The sequence below is a fragment of the Maylandia zebra genome, linkage group LG8 (assembly GCF_041146795.1).
Source record: "Maylandia zebra isolate NMK-2024a linkage group LG8, Mzebra_GT3a, whole genome shotgun sequence".
NCBI classification, from domain to species: domain Eukaryota; kingdom Metazoa; phylum Chordata; class Actinopteri; order Cichliformes; family Cichlidae; genus Maylandia; species Maylandia zebra.
This window is the reverse complement of record NC_135174.1, coordinates 20,717,542-20,737,067: the sequence shown is the minus strand read 5'-3', so window position 1 is coordinate 20,737,067 and position 19,526 is coordinate 20,717,542. Positions and strand designations below refer to the sequence as shown.

Here is a 19,526-nt window from a genome sequence, read left to right as displayed (position 1 = left end):
GTTCTATTTAATACCTCTTGCTGTGCACCTGCAGCCCACCCATAACGGTCAACTCGGATCGCACCAATCGACACAGCCAGTAGGCGGTTGTCTCTTTTTGGATATTCCTGAAAGTTATGATTAGGGCAATTAAAATCTTGACTCAATTAGCCCTGCGCTGTTGACCTTGTTTGCAGGTTAGGATGCTGTACAGTATCTCTGGCCAAATGCAATTACTGCAATCTTTTTTATCTTATCTGATCCCCTCATTATCTTACCTCTTATAAATAGTGACATTTTTTTCTTTTTTTTTCCTGGACTTCTCTTGACAGCTGCTCACAGCTAAATCAAATCCGTCTCTGTTAAGAGGAGCAGCTGAGTGGGTGAAGAGTAGGTGGGCAAATGGATGCAGCGCTGATGGCATCTAGAATTGTATTTGTCACAAAGGAGTCTTTCATACATTACACTCCGTGTTTACTTAAGCCAGTTTGAATTTTTGGTCAGTCTGCAGTGTTCAGATGTAAAAAACTAAATAAATGTTGCAGTGAATAATGCTAATTACATCCCTGACAAAACTGCACCTTTAAAATGCTATTACTGGGTGAGCATGAATCTTCTCTCTGCTTTTGCGGCCAGCTTTCGGTATTATTAAGGAATTGTGCATTAACAGGAGTCAGCAGTTTCCAGTGCTGCAATCTCATTACATTTACAAGGAAGGGATGAAGAGCAACAAAAAAAAATTAATTGGAGGCTTGCGATAGTTAGGACAGGAGCCTGGGCAAGGGCAGAATAAATCAGAGATCCATTTGACAGCTTTATGGCACTGGAGAGGGAGAAGTGGTTGACTTTAATGAGTGGAGATAGAAATGTTGAGTTACTTTATTTTTTCCTCTTTCTCCCTATGACACGCACTCCCCTCCCCCCCTCATCAGCTTAGGCACACAGCCCCTCACCCCTGAACTATTTGGCCTGGCTTGATATATTGAGTTAATTCAACCCGCTCTGTGCAATAATTCATGCGTTTCATGCATTCACTGTGATGCAGATGCAGTGTGGGGTGGATTTGTTCATTTTCTCTGTAGAGATTGCGAGCCTCTTTCCTCACTCACACACACACACACACACACACACACACACACACACACACACACACACACACACACACACACTTCTGTTCTGCCTGTCACCTACTCTACAAACTGTCCCCACCCCCAGCTCCTCTCCTCAGCTCTTTGGAAGTTAATTTAGGTGAAAGAGTGTCCGTCTTCAGCAAGTAATTCTTGCAGTTTCAACAGTTTGTGTCCCTTTTCAGCAAGGAAAAAAACCCACTAAGCTTGGTCGATGCCAGCACAACAGCCCAGTACGCTCAAACGCTCCATCTTTCTCCCTACCTCCATTCTAAAGTCTCCTGGTCCTCGCCCTGCGGTCACATCCTGCCATCACCCCCCATCACCAAGTTCACTAAGGTCATCCCCACAAGGGGCCAACCCCTCCCCAACCTCCCTGCTGACTTAAGCCTTGTGCTTTTATAATTCGGGGGGAAATGCTGGCTACTAAAGCAACCGGTGAAGTGGCTTCTGCAGGGCAATGGGGCCCTGCTCTGTGTGCACTTATTTATTCTGGGCAGACCTCTGTGTGTGGTGTGTGGGGGTGGCATGTGTTAGTGCTCTAGGATTGTTGTATGCTTTTGTGAGCAGATGGATAAGGTCACACCTCAGAAGGCATTGTTTGCATATTATACCACATAGTGTATACAGAAGTACCTGAAATGTAGAGCTGCAGTTAACATGTGAAATACGTTGAGCACAAGGTTGCAGAATAATGTAATGTGTTTAACTTGCATGTTTTGTCAGAGAAGATGTTCTCTGTGTTGGTAGGAAGTGAAAAGAAAATGACGAAAAGCAGCAAATGTTCACATTTGGGAAGCTGGAACCAATGAATGTTTGGTATGTGTGCTTGATAAATGACTGGAACAATTAAGTGAATAGCTGAGCCCTGCTAAAATCATTTGATTATGAGCGTGTATGAAGAAAAACAACTGTAGTTAACAAACTACACTAACAGGCATTTTGCTCTGACATTTCAATTAAGTCATCTGAAATTACAAGTGCAGCTCAAGCAGAAAGGTCTAATTAATCTCAATCTGGTACAAAAACCCAAAACAAATGTTTTGCACATTTGTAACTCTGTGTTCAAAGGCATGCCATCACTTTGCAAGCTCTGCTTTGTTTTCCTTCAGGTTTGAGCAGTGGCAGCGTTGGGTTTCTGCAGTGTTTCAGAGGCCTTGGCTAAGACCAGCCAGCCAAAGATAAACACTGAAAAGCATTTCCCCCCAGGCCTTGAACACAACTCAATATAAAGTCGAAGCCGTCACCTTCACTTTTACATGGAAACTCTCGAGCTGGAGTTAGCAGAAAGAGAAAAAAAACCTACTTCTTTACGTGGTCTGGCAGAGTTGCAGAGCACATTGTTTTCATTTATTTTATTTCAGTTGGCAAGGTAGGGGTGAGTTAAGTTTTTTTTTTCTGTTTTACTTTAGCAGTGGGAGGGAAAAAGGAGGTCACATTTGTTGGCAGTGCTGTGGGAGTGCACTGATACGAGTGCGAGGGCTTTGTGTCAGGAGACATTTTGTGGCAGACAGGAGAGAAACCTAGCACAGTGACAAGGGCTTTTCTGCACTTTAAAAGGCGTGACGACCCCCGTGACCCAGTGAGTTGAAATGGAGGCCACTGTCAACTCTCATGCCTGATTAAGAAAAAAAAATCTCTGGCAGCAATGGTTTCCTTATAAAAAAAAATACCAACAAAAAACCCAAACATCTGTGGGATGGCGATTTAGATTTTAAGCAGTGTAAAAATTGTTTTTGTGTATGTTTTCATGAGGTCTGTGTCACTGCTGCTCAGACAGCACAACTGACCTAAATGATGAGGTGGTCAGTGTGACTTTAGTGTAAATACAATGCCATGATTCGTGTCCTCGTCCGTTGTGTTAGGGACTGTGTACTCTCAGGAGATCTCATTGACTTTTTCCTGCACTAATACAGAGATATGCACATCTTTATGTACCCTTTTCATCCTACACTTGATGCGTTTAAAATGCGGAACACTAATACTAAATTTGTAGATAAAGCTTATGACATTATATTGATAATAATGGTTTACTGGCCGCCTTTGATGTGTTGATGGTTGATAAATTATGCTTTGATTGGTCTTTCAAAGGCGACTCTTAACTGTAACAGATGGCAGCTTGCAGTGTAAAGTTTGCCAAACTTCTCTTCAGTTTATGTTAGTGCCTAGAAAATTAGTCAAGTAGCTGAAGCATCTATGAATAAGCCTTTATTTGTCACTTGTAGTTGTCCGCAGCGAAATAATTGTGAGTGGTTTAGAGAGTGGTGTACAACATTTTAATATATTATAGAAACTAGTAGACTGAAAAGTTCCTTGAAAGGATTCCTCTGGTTATATAAATACATTCATATTTTTTATACATGTGTTTAAATATATTGTGTAATAGCAGCATGTAGAGCCCCTGCCCTGGCATTGTAGTAGTGTTCATTGCCCCAACTTTAGTCTTGTGGCTGCTTATTCTTTAGCATTTACCCCTAGATTTAAACTTATATTTATTTATTGGGTTGAATAAATTGAAGCTTGTGCAAGTGCTTTGGATCTCCTTCACAAAGACTGGACGTACTAGTTCTTTTCTACAAGGTTGACTTGAAGCATTTACCACTTTGATTAAGCTCTCTCTCTAGCTGTTTCAGCTGAGTGGCTGGCCTGCTTTTCCATCAAGCACTTGCTTGTTATCTGTCTTTGTTATTTCTCTTTATTTTAGAGGTGGTTATATGGATTGAGGTTAAGGTTTGGTGTTTGGTTATGGAATATATGATTTAAGTTTCTCACATGTCAGCTTCAGAGAAATGCAGGAACAGCAGAAACGCGACAACACCGTAGAGATTGCATTTGTTCGTGAGAGCTCCTACAATGCAGCCACATGTTTGATGATTCCTAAAAGCAGTCACACAAAGTAAAAAAAAACAAATCCCACACTATCTATTAAATGCATTTTAACTGATTTCTCGCACTTTAGTATTGAGGAGATGCAGAGACATGCTCCATCTTTGGAAAGAGTGGATGCTTCTGCACTCTAATCAATTCAGGTAGGGCAGCTTTATCTGTGGAGCTGCCACCAGAGCCACGCTGTACAATAACTCAAGGCGGGCATTTGAGAAGTGTGTGAGTTTGATCCTGTGCCAGGGTGATGAATAGCTGTTTTTTCTCTTTTGTTGCCCATCAGCACTTTTATTCTGCAGTTAATCCGCCAGGCCATGCGTACCTCCCCGCTGTAATTTTTCACCTTGCTGCGTGAGATTGTGTTTGTGCATTTGTGTGTGTTTCCCTATCCTGCTGTCAGTGGTTGGACTCATGCTCCCACACAAACACAACACCTGCATGTGCTCCGCCCTGCTGGGATTGGAGGTTGATTTAAAAGTGTGTGTGTGTGTGTGTGTGTGTGTGTGTGTGTGTGTGTGTGTGTGTGTGTGTGTGTGTGTGTGTGTGTGTGTGCATTGATAGGATTGGCATCTTGTGAAAAGTTAGTGGGGAGTGAGAGCCATATATAACATGTCAGCATGCACTAGTTGGGGGGAAACGCCTGTTACTGAGATGGGTCGGGTCTTAAAAGGATTGTAATCTTGTTACAGATAATGCAGCTTATCCACCTGTTTTACTACATCAGTGGATACTGGACTTTCTGCTCAGGCTCACCTCCCACTGAGACCATGTCCGCACTAAAATAATTACAGCTAACAACCCATTTTTTCCATTTATCGTGCCCTTCTGCATGCACCAATCTTTCTTCTCATTCAGACATGGATATTTTACCAAACATTCTGCAGATTGGATACATTGAAAAACTTTTTTTTCCATCTGGCTCCAGCTTGGCTGCTTGAGACAATCTCCTGCTGTTATTCCCAACACGAACGTCTCCAGTGGGTCCATGGAAAGCTCAGAAGCTTGAATTTCACATGAGAATTTAGGAAGTCCTGTAGTCTGTGGTCACCTGTGTTTTTGAAAGTCAACACACATGGTGTTCCTATTGTCACATGTTTGAGCTATTGTGATTGGTAATATTTAAACATTCCTGTGACTCCATCTGACTGCAGAGCTCCCTTTCAAGGTTGTCTCTTTGTGCACTTCTGGACCACTTCCAGCATAGCTGTTATTTTTAAATCTCTCTGTTCTTACCACTTGCATATGTGAATCTGTGGATTTATCTCTGACCTTGCACAGAGAGACAACATTAACTTTCATGCCAGCCAACCAGACAGCACTGTTCAGTGTCCCAGCCCTAAAGAGGCACGAACAGGAGATCAGGGTCGTGCATCATGAATGTGTCTGTCAACACAGACTTCTGCTGTAACATCGGCAGCCTCTAAGGGAAAATTGCACACCTGTTAACAACACAACATTAAGTCACAACTTGCCAAATTTGGCTTCTTGGACCTTCTTCCTTAAACGAAATTCAATGTCAGCATTTGACATAATGGAGGAGATCCAGTATGTGTTGGAGATGCACAAATGTGGTGGTCAGAACTGTACTTTAAAGGAATGTCTGAAAAATGGCAGCCATCGTTAACGAGGAATGGTGGCAGGGGGTTATTCATAATACTAACAAAGTCTTATCTTTTGCTTGCCTTCCACTCATTCAGTTTACAGTTTACATAAGGTTCATTATTCTCCATCAAGACTTTGATATTTACGCAGATATAGAAGTTTGTCTTTTTCCTGTCCACAACTGCATAACATTTGAACTGGTTATTTTAATGCATCTTTAATCCTTGACACTCCATTCCTCTGATTGGTTGATTACCATGTTTGGGATCCTTAGTCCGCCTTTTACACAGGAAGAGTTTTTTGGCTTCACTGGCCAGATGTTGCCTTCTTCTAGAATGAAAGTCTTCTAATCCTACTTCTGTAGCTCACTGGATTAAGGACACTGTTTTTTTCTTAAACACAAAAAATGAAATACACATTAGGGGCATGTATTGACAAATTTTGTGCAGAAATGGCAATCTTTATTTCTTATTTGAGAGTCCTTCTGGACTGAGTGCTGCTATGAAGATTTGTGTATGTGGTTGAGCCGGGGTGAGAAAGGTGTTTGTGTATAGAAAAAAAAGAATGATAAAATTGATCAAATGATGTCAGCAGTTTTGAAATGCCCAAGAAATAATTTTAAATGGGGGATCAACCACTCAAAAGTGCTATGGTTTTTTAATGAGCTGACTAAAACTTGCTATGACCACAGCTCAAAACGGGCATCTGTAAGCAGTAGCTGTGGTGTGAGATCAGCTATGTTAAAATGATCTGATGACATAAAGCCTGTTGGAAATTTTCAATGGTAAAGTGTGGCTACTGAAGAACAGATGATCCCCACCTGATAGTTTCAAGATTACACCGAAACTGTGGTGGAGCTTTCAGTTAGATGAAGCTGGACCCCACAGACTTCACATTTCTTCAAGACAGGAAAAGCGGATTTTCCTGTCCTCACTGAAGAAAATCGTAAATCTGATGTTTGATTGATGCAATGCAGCAGAGCAGGGACAGCTTTTACGAACCCTTAATAAACTTACAATTTTATTCTCGATGAGCTCTCGCTACAGAAGATGGGAATATATGTAAATGAGAACAATGAGATGAGGAGAGCAGAATTTCTTTACTAGATGATGGCTGGGATTTGTGTATTTACTAAAAAAAAGAACAAATGTAGATGTTACCTTGTTTGCATGCGTTATGTGGACAAAAAACCCACTATTACACACGCTAAACAGCATTTTCAGATTTAGCTGGCTCAGTGTAAATGCAGTCTGAGTTGCCGTCTTCATCCCCACTCCACCCCCCAAAAAACATCTTGGTCACTTACATTAGATCTCTTGCAGTAGACGGGTTATAAGCATACTGCACATAAAAATGGTTAATGAGGTGTAAGTGGAATGACCTGAAATTCTGTACAGAGCTTTACACCCCAACAGAAAACCTCACCACCTCTCATTTCTCTAGCTTTTCAGACTAGCTCTGATTAGGGAGTTCAGAATCCTTGTGGTCATATATTAATACAAGCCTGAGCACTTTGAGGCCCTCCTCAGCCTTGCACTTGCCGCATCGCTTCATGGCGTTGCGGCTAGCCTGCCTCCAGAGAGCTGTTCTACATACGGCGGACAAGGAGCACAGCTTCACGCAAAAGCCTGCTGAGACTTTACACCATTTATCTCTCAGCTGCAAGGTTGGGCCAGTACTAATTGACTGAGCCGTGTGTGTCTGTATGTGTGTCTGTCAGTCTTGGTCCCTTGAAGCATGGCATATTAGTAGAGCTTGAAATGATAGGATGTGGTGGTAAAGAGAGAGGTAGGCCAACCTTGTGTTGCAAGCCCTTCCAAGGGGGCTCGGATGAAAAGCTCTCCTGTTAGTTAATTATTGGCTGTGGTTCTCCAAAATGTAGCCAGTAAAACTGCTGTGGGAGCAGACAAACCACACTGCTGATGCTGCATTTAAAGGAAAATATCCGTTAATTACAATGCATGAGTTTTTTTGTAGTTATGAGCATCACTGATGTTAGTTATATAACGTATAACATCAGTCAGATGATATAATAAATGGCAAGCAAACCCACTTAATCAGTGGGTGAAAACTGTGTGCGCCAAATACATCAGATGGCAGGTGAACTAGGAAGTCAGTATTTATACAGTGGTGGATGTTTGCAGTGCACAGGGTTTGTAGTAATGTTACAGTTAGCGTGAATGACTGAGTTGATTTAAAACATGAATTTCCTGGCCACACATATCACGTTACCACGTTTCAGCAATTAGGTTTTCCTTTTTCTTTGAACACATTACCAAACAAATTGATTGTCAAAACTACAAAACGTTCGACAATCTGGAATCATCCGTAAATGTTCATGGCAGTGTGAATCTCATGTCTGCTGCAGCACACCCTTCACTCTCTTTCTCTGTGTTTCTCTCACCACTCTGCTCTGGACTTTATCAACATGTTGTTTGACTTGGCTTCCACCCAATGTAAGCCCAAGAACAGCACGGAGTTGGCCGTTTCATCGTCCACAGGGAGAAGGGTGTGTGTGTGTGTGTGTGTGTGTGTGTGTGTGTGTGTGTGTGGGCGTGTTCATGGGCACGTTCTTGGGGGAGTGGAAGAACCTCGTTCTCCTGGATCAGGAAGCTCTGAATCATGCTGGCTCTTCCTGGAAGGACCCAGAGGGAGCCAGGCTAAGCCGGCTGGACTCTGGCAGGCTGTCTGAGCCGGAGCCTGGCCTCTCACTGACACCAGGCTGGTGGTGAGTGCAGTTCTTACCTCACCCTCACAAGGCAGGCCACACCTTCCCTCTGCTCACCAGGTTGGCACGCTGCAGGCGTTTTCCTGTACTGGGAAGTGTTTTCAGCTTTGGCTCTGGCTGTGCTGTGTGCTGATAACCCCAGCCTTTGGAACACTGAGAAACAAGATTTTATTGATTGGACGTAAATAGCACAAGGTGGGCTACAGTGGAATACATTTTGAGACTAAATTTTCATTACTGATAGCAGTAGTTCAACAATTCTGGAGTCTGAAGGCATTCACTTTAGCATGCTTACCAAGCTAAATATAAGTGTGTCAAGCTGTCACCTGCCTACGCTGTCACAGGCCTTGTTTGGTTCATGGAAATCACACTCTCCACAGCCTGAGGTGCTGAGGATCTTAGGCATGAAAGTTGATATTAATAGTTGAGCCGGGTTGGTGCTGGAGGGTGTCCACACCTTCCTGTTTTCTCTTTCTTTGTTTTGGCCCACTGCTGACAGATTTACCTCTAGAGGAACTCCAGCATTTGAAAGGGAAAAATGGTCTCCATTGTTCAAAGGGGGCTCTAGTGGAAGGAAAACACAGGCCTTTTTTGAAGAAAATAACAAGGGGGTAATAATGGTTTGAGATTTCAATAGTAAACAACCTTGTCATTGAGACTAGTGTTTGTTATTTCTAAAGGAAATTGAGAGGATAGAGGTATTTTTCCAAGTGAAGTGTGCCTCTTTGGTTGGAAGTGTGAACTTTAGCTCGCTTTGAGGAGGTTTTCATTTCGGAGTCTCTGAAGAGGCTTGCTGAGCTTCAGCTTTTGATAGGAATCAGCAGTAAGAGGGATGGATATTGCTGTGCGTTTTCCTGCTGCACACTGTCAGATAACCTGAACCGGTTGTCTCGTCTCACAATTTTCCTGTCAAACTCCACAGGGAAATTAAGTCAGGAGAAGTAACTGCATAAGTTGTCCAACTCTATCTTAAAGCTGCTATTTTGTGTTTTTACTGTTTTGGCAAAGATCCTCGCAGAGCTCAAATTGAGACATTGCATTGAAATTGTAGCGTCAGCTGGGAAAGAAACTAAGATAAATACAGACTTTAAATTGTATTTGACATGTCTTTTGAAAGATCACATAAAGCTTTTCTGTATGAGACATAATTTGGCAACTTACTAAAAATAACCAGTTAGATAATCTAACTTTCTAACCATCCTTTCAATACAGATAAAATACACTGCCTCTCACTGCTGTTTTTTTTTTACTCAGAAACTCGTTCATCATCAAAAGTAAATCAATACCCCATTGTCCGGATTCATTCCATTTGAAGATTGATAAAATCCTTGTTGTTTCACTGTGGTTTCTGTGTTTTTGCCAGATACTGAAAATGTGTATCGATTGACTATAAAAGATTGCCAAACAGTGGATGGGTTCGTAGTTACATAATGCAATTCAAACAACTCTAAATCAAGAGACTATTCCCATCTAATCCTGTAGTACCTCATTTTAATCATTGAAGATCTGCACCACGCGTCTTATTATTTTATATTTTAAAAAAACCGCAGCAGCTGTTGAAGATTTTTCGTCATAATTACTAAACAAATATTGAAATCAGCTCAAACTAGAAAGAGCTACGAGCGTGTACCTGTGCCAAGCCTCAGCAGTCTCCACATTTGTTTTTCCTAATAGAAAATGTTCACAAGTTTGTAATCTGGATCTTTATTGGATTAGACATGATAAACAATTGTGGGATGTATGTGCCAGGCTCATTTCTTGTTTCAATCAAGTAAGTGCAGTAGCTCGTGTGAGAAAACGAGTGCCATATGAAGGGAATCCTTTTAAAGCAATTACAAATACTATGAGCTGCGATCTCCATTTGTTTTCATTATCAGAAGATTTGGATTAATATTCTGTTCCTGTTTGTCATTCATTTTTATTTAATAATGGTTTCAGGTCTAATAGATAAGCACCGAAAACTAATCGCTGATTGGTTTGTTACTAGAGCAACTTTTTGTTATAATTCTGACATATGCAATACCACACATTGCTAGTTCTGGCCTGGAGCTCCTTTTCCCTTCAGAGCTGTCTTAATCCTTCATTGCAGAGATTCAGCAAGTTGCTGGAGTTTTTGGTCCATATTGACATGATAGCATCACATGCTCTATTGAGATCTGGTGACTGGGGAGGCCATTTGAAAACAGTGACCTCATTGTCATATTCAGTTAGCCATTTTGAAATGATTGGAGTTTTGTGACATGGTGTGTTATCTTGTTGGAAGCAGCCATCAGAGGATGGGTACTGTGTGGTCATGTTCAGCAGCGATACTTAGGAAGGCTGTTGCAGTTATATGTTGATTGATTGATAGTAAGGAGGCTGTGGTTTCCCAAGAAATGATCCCCCACAACATTACACGCTCGTCTGCATAGTCTGGTTGTAGCGAATGATTATTTGAGTAGCTGTTTCCTTCATGTTAGCTTGAAGCAGTCTGGGTATTCTTCCCAATCTGATGCTCAGTTTGAACTAAAGCATGTCATCTTTGTCATGTCTACATGCGTAAAGCCATCAAGCTGCTGCCATTGATTGGCTGATTAGATAATCTGCATTAACAAACAGTTAAACAGGTACAACTGTTATATCTGAAGTAGGGCTGTGCGATATGACCAAAATCTCATATCCCGATATAAGAATTCTATCATCCCGATAACGATATAAAAATGTAACATTTTCTGTAAATTATGTGAATCTCGGGCAGCTCGTCTTGTGGGAAGTGTTTCCAGCTGCGCGTCATGTAGCTGGAGTAGAGTGTTTTAACCGATGCATGAAACTATACATTTTTAGACATAAGTTGTAACAGCCGCTGTTTTCTTTGTGAGTATTTATTACACGGCGTGCTGCGGGGAAAAGCCTGTTCTAACGTTTGAGTCTAAGGTTTATTTTTTAGCACCTGGCGGCTCTTTTTTTTACTTCTCATCCGTAAATAATCTGCTCTTTCACGTGATTCAGTTTATTTTGAAAAGTCTCAACAGGATCTTGAGCTTTATTGTGAAAGGTTTATGTGGTACATAAACAAGCGGACGCGATGGTGTTACCGTCGTTGTTGCTAACGACAAAACATAAAAACAGGTGCTTGTCCATCCATAGTGTGGTTATAATAAATATAAGAGAAAGAGAGAACTTTAAGAAATTAATATAGCCACTACAGTGACCATCAAAACTGAGAAAAAATATTGCCGTAAACAGTTTATTTTGAGACACCGCGAAACAAACGATATATCATTATAACAGCCCTAATCTGAAGCATCCAGTGAGTTATATTGACCGACAAATTAGACAAAAAGTGCAACTTGTTGTTTTAGAATAATCAAGCAGAAGTCTCAGCAGCTATCATATTTTAGTCTAAGCATTAAGAGTCAGTGTATGCAATTGTCAGTGGCTGAAAACTCTCATGTTTTGACCCTGAGAAATAAAACCTAGGCCTGTTTGCTTTTGATGTGGATTGGAAACATGCTGAGTGTGGATTTTCTGGATTTATCTATCACTTAAATGTTTCATTGAGAAAATCCCCAATAAATGAATCCCCACGCTGTCGGGCATTAACTGACGTTTGTGGAAATGTATCACCGTTAGATATATAAATGTCAGAACCTGTCTGGTGAAGAAAAAAGAGACTCCCCCTTCAGCAGCAAGCCCAGGGCTTCACTAGCACTTGCTCAAATCCTTAGAAAGTAAAGCCTTACTGGAGCAGACCCCAAGGCTTAATGTCAGCAAATTAATTATGGATTCACCCAATTAGTTCACAAACTGCACTGTGTTCTAGGGAAAATGATCATTCCCCCAAATGATGTCTCTCTTCAGTCTTTGTCCTACTGTGCGTTGCGTCTCTCTTAGAACCGCGAGTGTGCATGCCGGCGTGTGTGAAGCGACACGCAGCAGGCAGGTAGCCTGACCTTTTTAATTATTCAATCTCCCAAACTCATCCTCAGACACTCTCATACCGTCCAACCTTCAGTTTAGCTTTCAGTTTAGCTTTTTAACTACTCCTGCCTGTCTAAATATATTTCTGTCTTTCTTAAAATAAAACATCCTGTGTGCTCTGTTTTTAAAGCTTTTCTAATCACACTGATCTGTGTCAACACATGAAGTGATGCTGTAACTCGAGTGACTCATTTGACAGTGTGAGATTGCCTTTGCTCAGTCTGTACACCCCCACCCTGTCTGATAAAGCATGTAATTATTGCTATCTAATGAAAGTCGGTCAGGGACGTTGCTCATATCTATTTACCAAAGCAAAATTATTTTCTTATTTCATCATCATTAAATTTCATCGCATTACAAGATGATGCTGCAACAAATGAATTTAATTTGGATTATTTTTTTTTTTCACATCCTCCTATGGTTAAAATCACAATGTTGGGTGGAGAATAACCAGGACAGAATAGAATTAATGCTTTCATTATTGATGACTGTATACGTTGGGTTTTTGATGTGTTAATTAATTGTTCGGTGAATAAAAGATCAAAGTAGAGCGCAAAATGCCAATCACAAGATCACCTAACAGTTTCTTCTGCCTTAAAAAAAGGTCAAACAAAGCCACAAAACCAAATGATGTCACTTACTTTATGTCTCAGCCTTGTGGTCTTCCTCAGTACATTAAAGGAAATAGAGGTCATTTGTTTGGCAGACGATTGGCTTAGAGAGTCACATGGCTATTGACTTCCTGATCTGATATACATCTTTCTGATAACTAAAACCAGAATTGCACAGATCCGAATCTCCATTATACCACCTGCATTATTGCTCAATTCAATGACTTGTCATCAGCAACATGCGGTGTCTATAAACTGTTCACCTGCTCTCTGTTGTAACCTCACATATGCCTCCATATAAATGTGAAGGTTAATAGCCACACGAGGACCAAAGAGTCCTTCTAGGAAGATGATCAGAGTTATTGACTTCACATGTCTGTGTCATTAACGTTGTGCTTGATCGCTGCGCCGCTGCACATAGATTAAGCTTAGACACGCCCCCTATGTCAGTGCCAACTCAGGAAGTTAAATGGTATTAAAACCACTAAACATATCTATGGCAGCATATGTGTTACTTTTTTATTCACATATGTGTGATAAAAACACGTAACCTTTAACTTTGTTAAACCGATACATTAATAAATTAATATAACATGAGCCAGATAAAAGAATAACATTGAATAAAAAATTTAATTTAAGTCGAGAAAATAATAATGGATTATAGGTTAAAACTTCAAAAGTTCAGCACCCAGCAGCTGCATAAAACTTTAAAAATATGCTTAAGCTTAGCAAACAATCTCCCTATTTCAGTTGTAATAATACTAGGAGGTGTGAAAAAATGAAGGGGTCCTGAGACGGCCTTTTCTTATTGATTTGTTGGTGTTTTCTTCTGTCATAAATCACTTTACAACGAGATCAGTCATTTGAGACTGTTTGTCTTTGTGCTGTATTCGAAACCCCCGCTAACTGACTGCCCTTCCCCCACATCTGCGTACCATACATACTCTGACAGGGATCTCTGTGTGCCCCTGACATTGAGCAGAGTTTGCAGACTGTGATTGTGCTCACGGGTGAAGCCATCCTTGGGAGACAGAGCCGGCTGTCACAGATATGGATTCGTTCATTTAATGTTTTGGTGTCTCGCGCGCAAATGTTTCCCTTTCAGTGAGCTGTGGCCACGCAAGCGGGGGAGTTTTATCGATCATCTGACTTTTAATAGCTCTTAAATATTAAGATTCATGTATATGACCTTTGTGTTTGAATTGAGTGTGCAAAATTCCTGCCTAAATACCCTCTCATGCACTGCTGGCTGCACTGTCAGGCTTGTTTCACTTTTTCTTTTATAGTATTGAGAAATTGAACTCTTGATTCATGTGAGTTTTTCTTCTTTTTTTTTTTTGGAAAATGAAACAGTTCTCAAACCACAGCTTATAGTTGATTGTCTAACAGAAAAGAAACAGGCATATAGATGGGGAAGGTTTGGCCTCTGTGCGGGTCTTGTTAGCTTCTGTGAATCCTCCTCTTCTCAACTTCCCACCCTCTCTGTCGCTCTCACTCTTTATGTCACACACACACACAAGTGGATGGCCCTGGAACAAGGGCCGGTGATTGATAACTCTGTGCGAGAGACCTCAGAGGCAGCGGCACTACAGAGAGATGGACAGATGAAAGGGGAGAGGGAGGAGGGACTGAGAGGAGACTGAAATGAAGTAACAGGGTGAGGCCTTCCAGCAGCAGTTAACATACTCCAGCCGGGGTACCATATTGTTAAAAAGGCACCCTGGAAGTAACCTTGTGTGCGGCTTCCTCTCGTCAAAATCATTCTTTTCTCTGCCATGACAGTAACTTAAAGATTACTCAGCTGAACAGGAAAATGATTAGCCTTTTCCACCTCTGCATGGATTATTTTTAATGGACCCTTCTTTATCCAGGTTGTATGTTGTTGCATTTATGACCTGCTAAAGATCTTTAAGCATTTAGGTTTCCCATAAGTCCATAAAGGGAAAGAACTGAAATCATTAAAGGAGGCTTATAAACAGAAAACGGTTTTAGAGGGGACAAAATGGTGTGGCAATGTACGCTTAAATAGGAACATGTGGAGGATTTTTTCCTCAAGGAAAGGCTGCATACAAGTCTTTATACCTCCTGGTGTGATAGCTCTGCATGGTCCCATATGTGCAGAGGTGTCCTGATAATGTCACATTTCAGCACCACCCACAGTAGCATGTAGTTTCACATTTGAATAGCCAGTTCTGATGAATAGCACAGGTCGGCTCAGATCCACAACATATGAAATCTTTACCTTCTCACCCTTCTCGTGTTTTTTACCCTCGATATTTGACCACACAGGACCGATGAAGACTTTGTGTAATGACTTTGCTGTGATGCTTTCTGACACAAAGAGATATTTCAGTGATCTCAGCACTTTGTGAGAGCAAAGGCGCCTCAGGCTCTGGTCCTGGATGAGCACAATATGGGATATGAGTGTTTTGAGAGAGAGAACGTTTAATCCCTGTTGTGCTGCAATAATTTAGTTCCATTTGACTCAGATGCTTTTCCCCGCTTTCCTTTGTAACAAAGATGCAATTGTACAAATAATTGCCTGCATGTCTGTGAGTGATAGCGAATTAAAAAGGCTTTGTCGGGTTACATTTTCAGACAGCTCAAAGTTACAAACTTCTCTTTATCTGAAATGGCAACTGTGATTATGTGTGCAAGGCCAAATCGTGGCCAAGCTAAAGTTATTTGAAGTTCAGTAATCATCTGGCTTCATATTGTGTGGATGTGAACATGTGTTTCTCTCTGGGTAGATTCTAACTACCCTCTATTGGTCTGAACGTGTCATTACATGACAGTCCATCTTCAGGTTCGACACATCACTTTATCAGATGATAAATTTCCCCTCTCCAGTCTTATCAGCTTCCTTCACATCGACTGTCGTCAGACTGAGCATTTCTGCGCTTGCTTTGTTTTGAAAAACTTTCACGGCAAAAAAAGGGAAGAAGTAGACTGAGTTGAGATACCTCAAATGTCACAGTGATCAATAAGAAATGTGATGAGTGACAAGTTAGATGGAGCTTCACATGAGTATTTGTCAAGGAAAGAAAACACACTTCAAACAGGGGAAAAGTGGAGCTTTTAGAGCACTGAAGTTTTGTCACTTTTTAGAGCAAATGGAGCACTTTGTCACCAGCAGTGTCTGAGTGCATGTGTGTGAAGCTGTGTGATTCACTGATTTCCTGTATATCTATTGCCTGCAGCTTCCCAGACTCTTTGTGAAGAAGACGCTGTGGGACTTTGTAGTCAAGGCCTCTTTAATGCATTCCTGTGTCAGAGATTTTTTTGGTGCTTTTACATCAATGATGTGTGTATATACAGTAACTACGTGTGTGTGTGTGTGTCTGTGTGCGCCTGCGTTGCTTTAAGCCAAGTTTCTTTGTGTTTGTGCCTTTTGTGTAGGTGTATGTGCCGAGGCGGTATGCCCCGGGGAGTAGTGCTGACAGTGCACTAGGAGTCTGAACCTTGTCAGTATTGGTGGCTCAGGAGGAGAGATACCCTGCTGTGCGGAGCAGAGCCCTGCCGTCCTGTGCTGTGCCGCGTTTGACGCCATGTCCCTGACTGACAAACACAAAGTGAAGAGACAGCGACTGGACCGAATCTGTGAAGGTAAAGTTTTGTGTATGTACCCATCTTAAACTTTTTTTGCACTCCCGACTCACATTTTCCTGCACTGCTCTTCTCTCTACCTTCGCGCCAGTTTTTGTTGTTTCAAGAGCTACTTTCAGTACGTACAAGCAGGCCTCCAGATTTTGCTGTAAATTAACTTTGACTGGGTGTCAACTGGGTGTGATGATGATTCTTTATATTTGGAGCTGCGCTGAACCAAAATCCTGGTTTGATGGTCTACATATTGAGGTTTAAAGTGACCTCAATTTGGTCAAAAGTGAGCATTTTTAGAATACAGGTTTAGCCTGGGTTTAACCTCAAAATCTGCATTTCTTTTGACCTGCAGAGAATGGAATTCTTGCTAAGTGCATCTCCTTGTTGCTTTCCTTTGGAAAATAAATCCTCACTTTTATGTTTTTCCTTCTGTCTTCATTGACCGCCTATTCTTGCTGTTCTTAGCAAAACCCTAGCACCTATCGGCGATCAGTGCCTATTGATTGCTATAATTTTCTGCTGGCACGCCACACATGTCAGATACTACAGTAACCAGTCTATGAATGTTGACCTCAGCAGCAAACATTCATCTAGTGGATGTAAATGAAATTACTGCTTTACTCTGGCCTCTCTGCGAGCTGTGGTTGGTTTGTGTAGGAGTGTCTGTTATGTGACTTATGGTTAAGGAGAATCTCTAAACATCTGAACTCAAGTTAGATTACCGCAGGGGATTGAATGGTTTCCATCCTGTCACGCCTGTTAAAAAGCAGCCAATTTTACAGCATGAACTGCAGTGATTATTAAGCTTTAGGTGGTGGATTATAGAGCTGTGGTGTTGTATTGAAAGGCCTGAACATACAAGAGGAACCCCCTGCTGCACGCATAGCTACAAAGTAAGCCTAGGCAACAAGGAATATGAGTTTTTGTGTGGGTGTATAAACTGTATCTGAAGCCTTGTGAATGTGCATTTTTAAATCCACTTGTTTGACTGCCCAGCGTGTGTTTTGTGTTGTGTGTGTATGTGTGTGTGCATGCGTGTTTGTGCGTATGGGTCTGTCAGACTGTGTCCTGAGGTAAAATCATCTCCTCTCTGCTGTCTGGGTCCCCAAGAGGCTTGTTAAGCTGCTAGGCCCTCCTGGAGCCAGCGCAGAGAGAGGCAGACATGACTGCAGTGCTGGAAAATGAAGCTAGACGCACCATTACCCCCAGTGCCAGTATATTTGTTTTGCAGCATGATGTAACCACCTCAGCTTTATGCACATGAAATGAAGGACATATGCCACACTTCCAGCATATAGTCAGGACCAAGAAACCTTGTCTGTGATGTAGCATTTGGAAATATATACTGGCATTAGGAAATTACCTTACAACCCTGAACCAATAAAAGCAAATCTTTAAGTTCAGCATTTCTCGAGTGTAATCAAGCTTTTTTTGGAAAAAAAAGTTGTCTGAATAACTAGTCATCACGAAATCAACCCCTTCATTATTTATTTAGTCAGTTTTACAAGTTTAATAATAATAGTATTGTTTTTATAGCTTTGACTACACTAACAGGTATGCAGTTCTGTATTATCTTGACAGCTAAAATTTAATGAGAGAGAAAGAAATACGGAGAACCTGAGTTTTAAAACAACATTTTAAATGCCATGAGGTGCAATCATAACGTTTTTTGACTACACAACACCTGACTTAAATTTGGCTAATTGCTCTTAGGGCAGTGCTTGCCCACTTCCACTACAGCTGCTGACCACTCGCACTCTGGACCTCCTTTAGCATGTTAAAACCTGGGGCGTCAAACTTGAATTTTTATTTTTGGGAAAAGACAGTCACAGGGAGGCATATCTGATATATAGGGCAGCTGATGAGCAAAGGTATTTTTTGGCTACAATACTGTGTTTTTCAAAGCACCCAATAGAAAATAACTCAGTCCTTTGGGTAGAACTCCATATTGACCGTTTGACCCTGGGGGATGAAATAACAGTGCATGTCTTAATAAGCACGCTCCCGGCTGTGCTTTTAATCTTATGCACCAGATATCCGGCTTTTCTAGTAAAGAAGTCTGCTGTTTGGTCTCATGGTTGTAGCAGGAGAACCAGCGCTGATCACCAGTGATGATCCCTGACGTGACAGGTGGGTTAGTTTTACCCAGACGTTGATGTCTGTTGTGTTGTGCGCAAGTTGTAGATCCATGATGAAATCCCTGACAGAGAAGTGAAAAGTGTTTAATAGGGGACTTTCACAGGGAGATCTGAAAATAGCAGGGTAAAATGGTAAATGCCTGTATTTATATAGCGCTTTTCTAGTCCCTAAGGACCCCAAAGCGCTTTACACATCCAGTCATCCACCCATACATTCACACACTGGTGATTGTACATTGTAGCCACAGCCACCCTGAGGTGCACTGACAGAGGCGAGGCTGCCAGACACTGGCGCCACCGGGCCCTCTGACCACCACCAGCAGGCAACGGGTGAAGTGTCTCGCCCAGGGACACAACGACCGAGACTGTCCAAGCCAGGGCTCGAACCGGCAGCCTTCCAATTACAAGGCGAACTCCCAACTCTTGAGCCACGATCACCCCGAAAGCATCAACGTTATACATGGTGCAGTGCTGCCCAAGAAGATGACCTTGAATTGGAGAACAGGCAAATCATTTTAATTAATTTATATTTTTGTTTTTTTGGTGGGGGGGAGGTGTCAATAGCAAGTTTATTCCCTTTGCACTCAGAGTTACATGAGAAGATTCATACCACATGCTACATGCTTTACCACATGCTTTATTTAAACAGCAGAACCAAGCTCAACGGGGCCATCATCTGCCATGGCTGAATGGGGGGTTAAGCAGAAAGAGAAGTGGGGGGAAAGGGAGAACAAATGGAGACTGAGACAAAAAAAACTAACTTTAGGAGAGAGAAGACAAAATGTAATGACAAGCAGTGGTGGCATATAAATACATGCCTGAAGCAGCATTCTTAAGGGATAAGGGAAGGTGGAGAGGGAGTCTCTGCCTTCCAAAATCCAAACTGGGAAGCTGCCCC

At 41.6% G+C, this 19,526-nt stretch overlaps 1 protein-coding gene across 4 annotated transcripts in view; it reads left to right on the top strand.

Moving 5' to 3' along the window:
- The window catches only part of LOC101467118 (C-terminal-binding protein 2), a 94,332-nt gene that overhangs the window by 24,411 nt on the left and 50,395 nt on the right, over positions 1-19,526 (top strand). For 2 of the 4 annotated variants that reach the window (XM_012921849.3, XM_076887584.1), the window contains exon 2: positions 16,290-16,508. In XM_012921849.3, the coding sequence (XP_012777303.1) occupies positions 16,439-16,508 (70 nt within the window). In that variant the 5' untranslated portion in view covers positions 16,290-16,438. Of the gene's footprint in view, positions 1-8,303; positions 8,320-16,289; positions 16,509-19,526 lie in introns of those variants that run through there. The other 2 variants (XM_076887585.1, XM_012921850.4) reach the window with 2 other exon arrangements.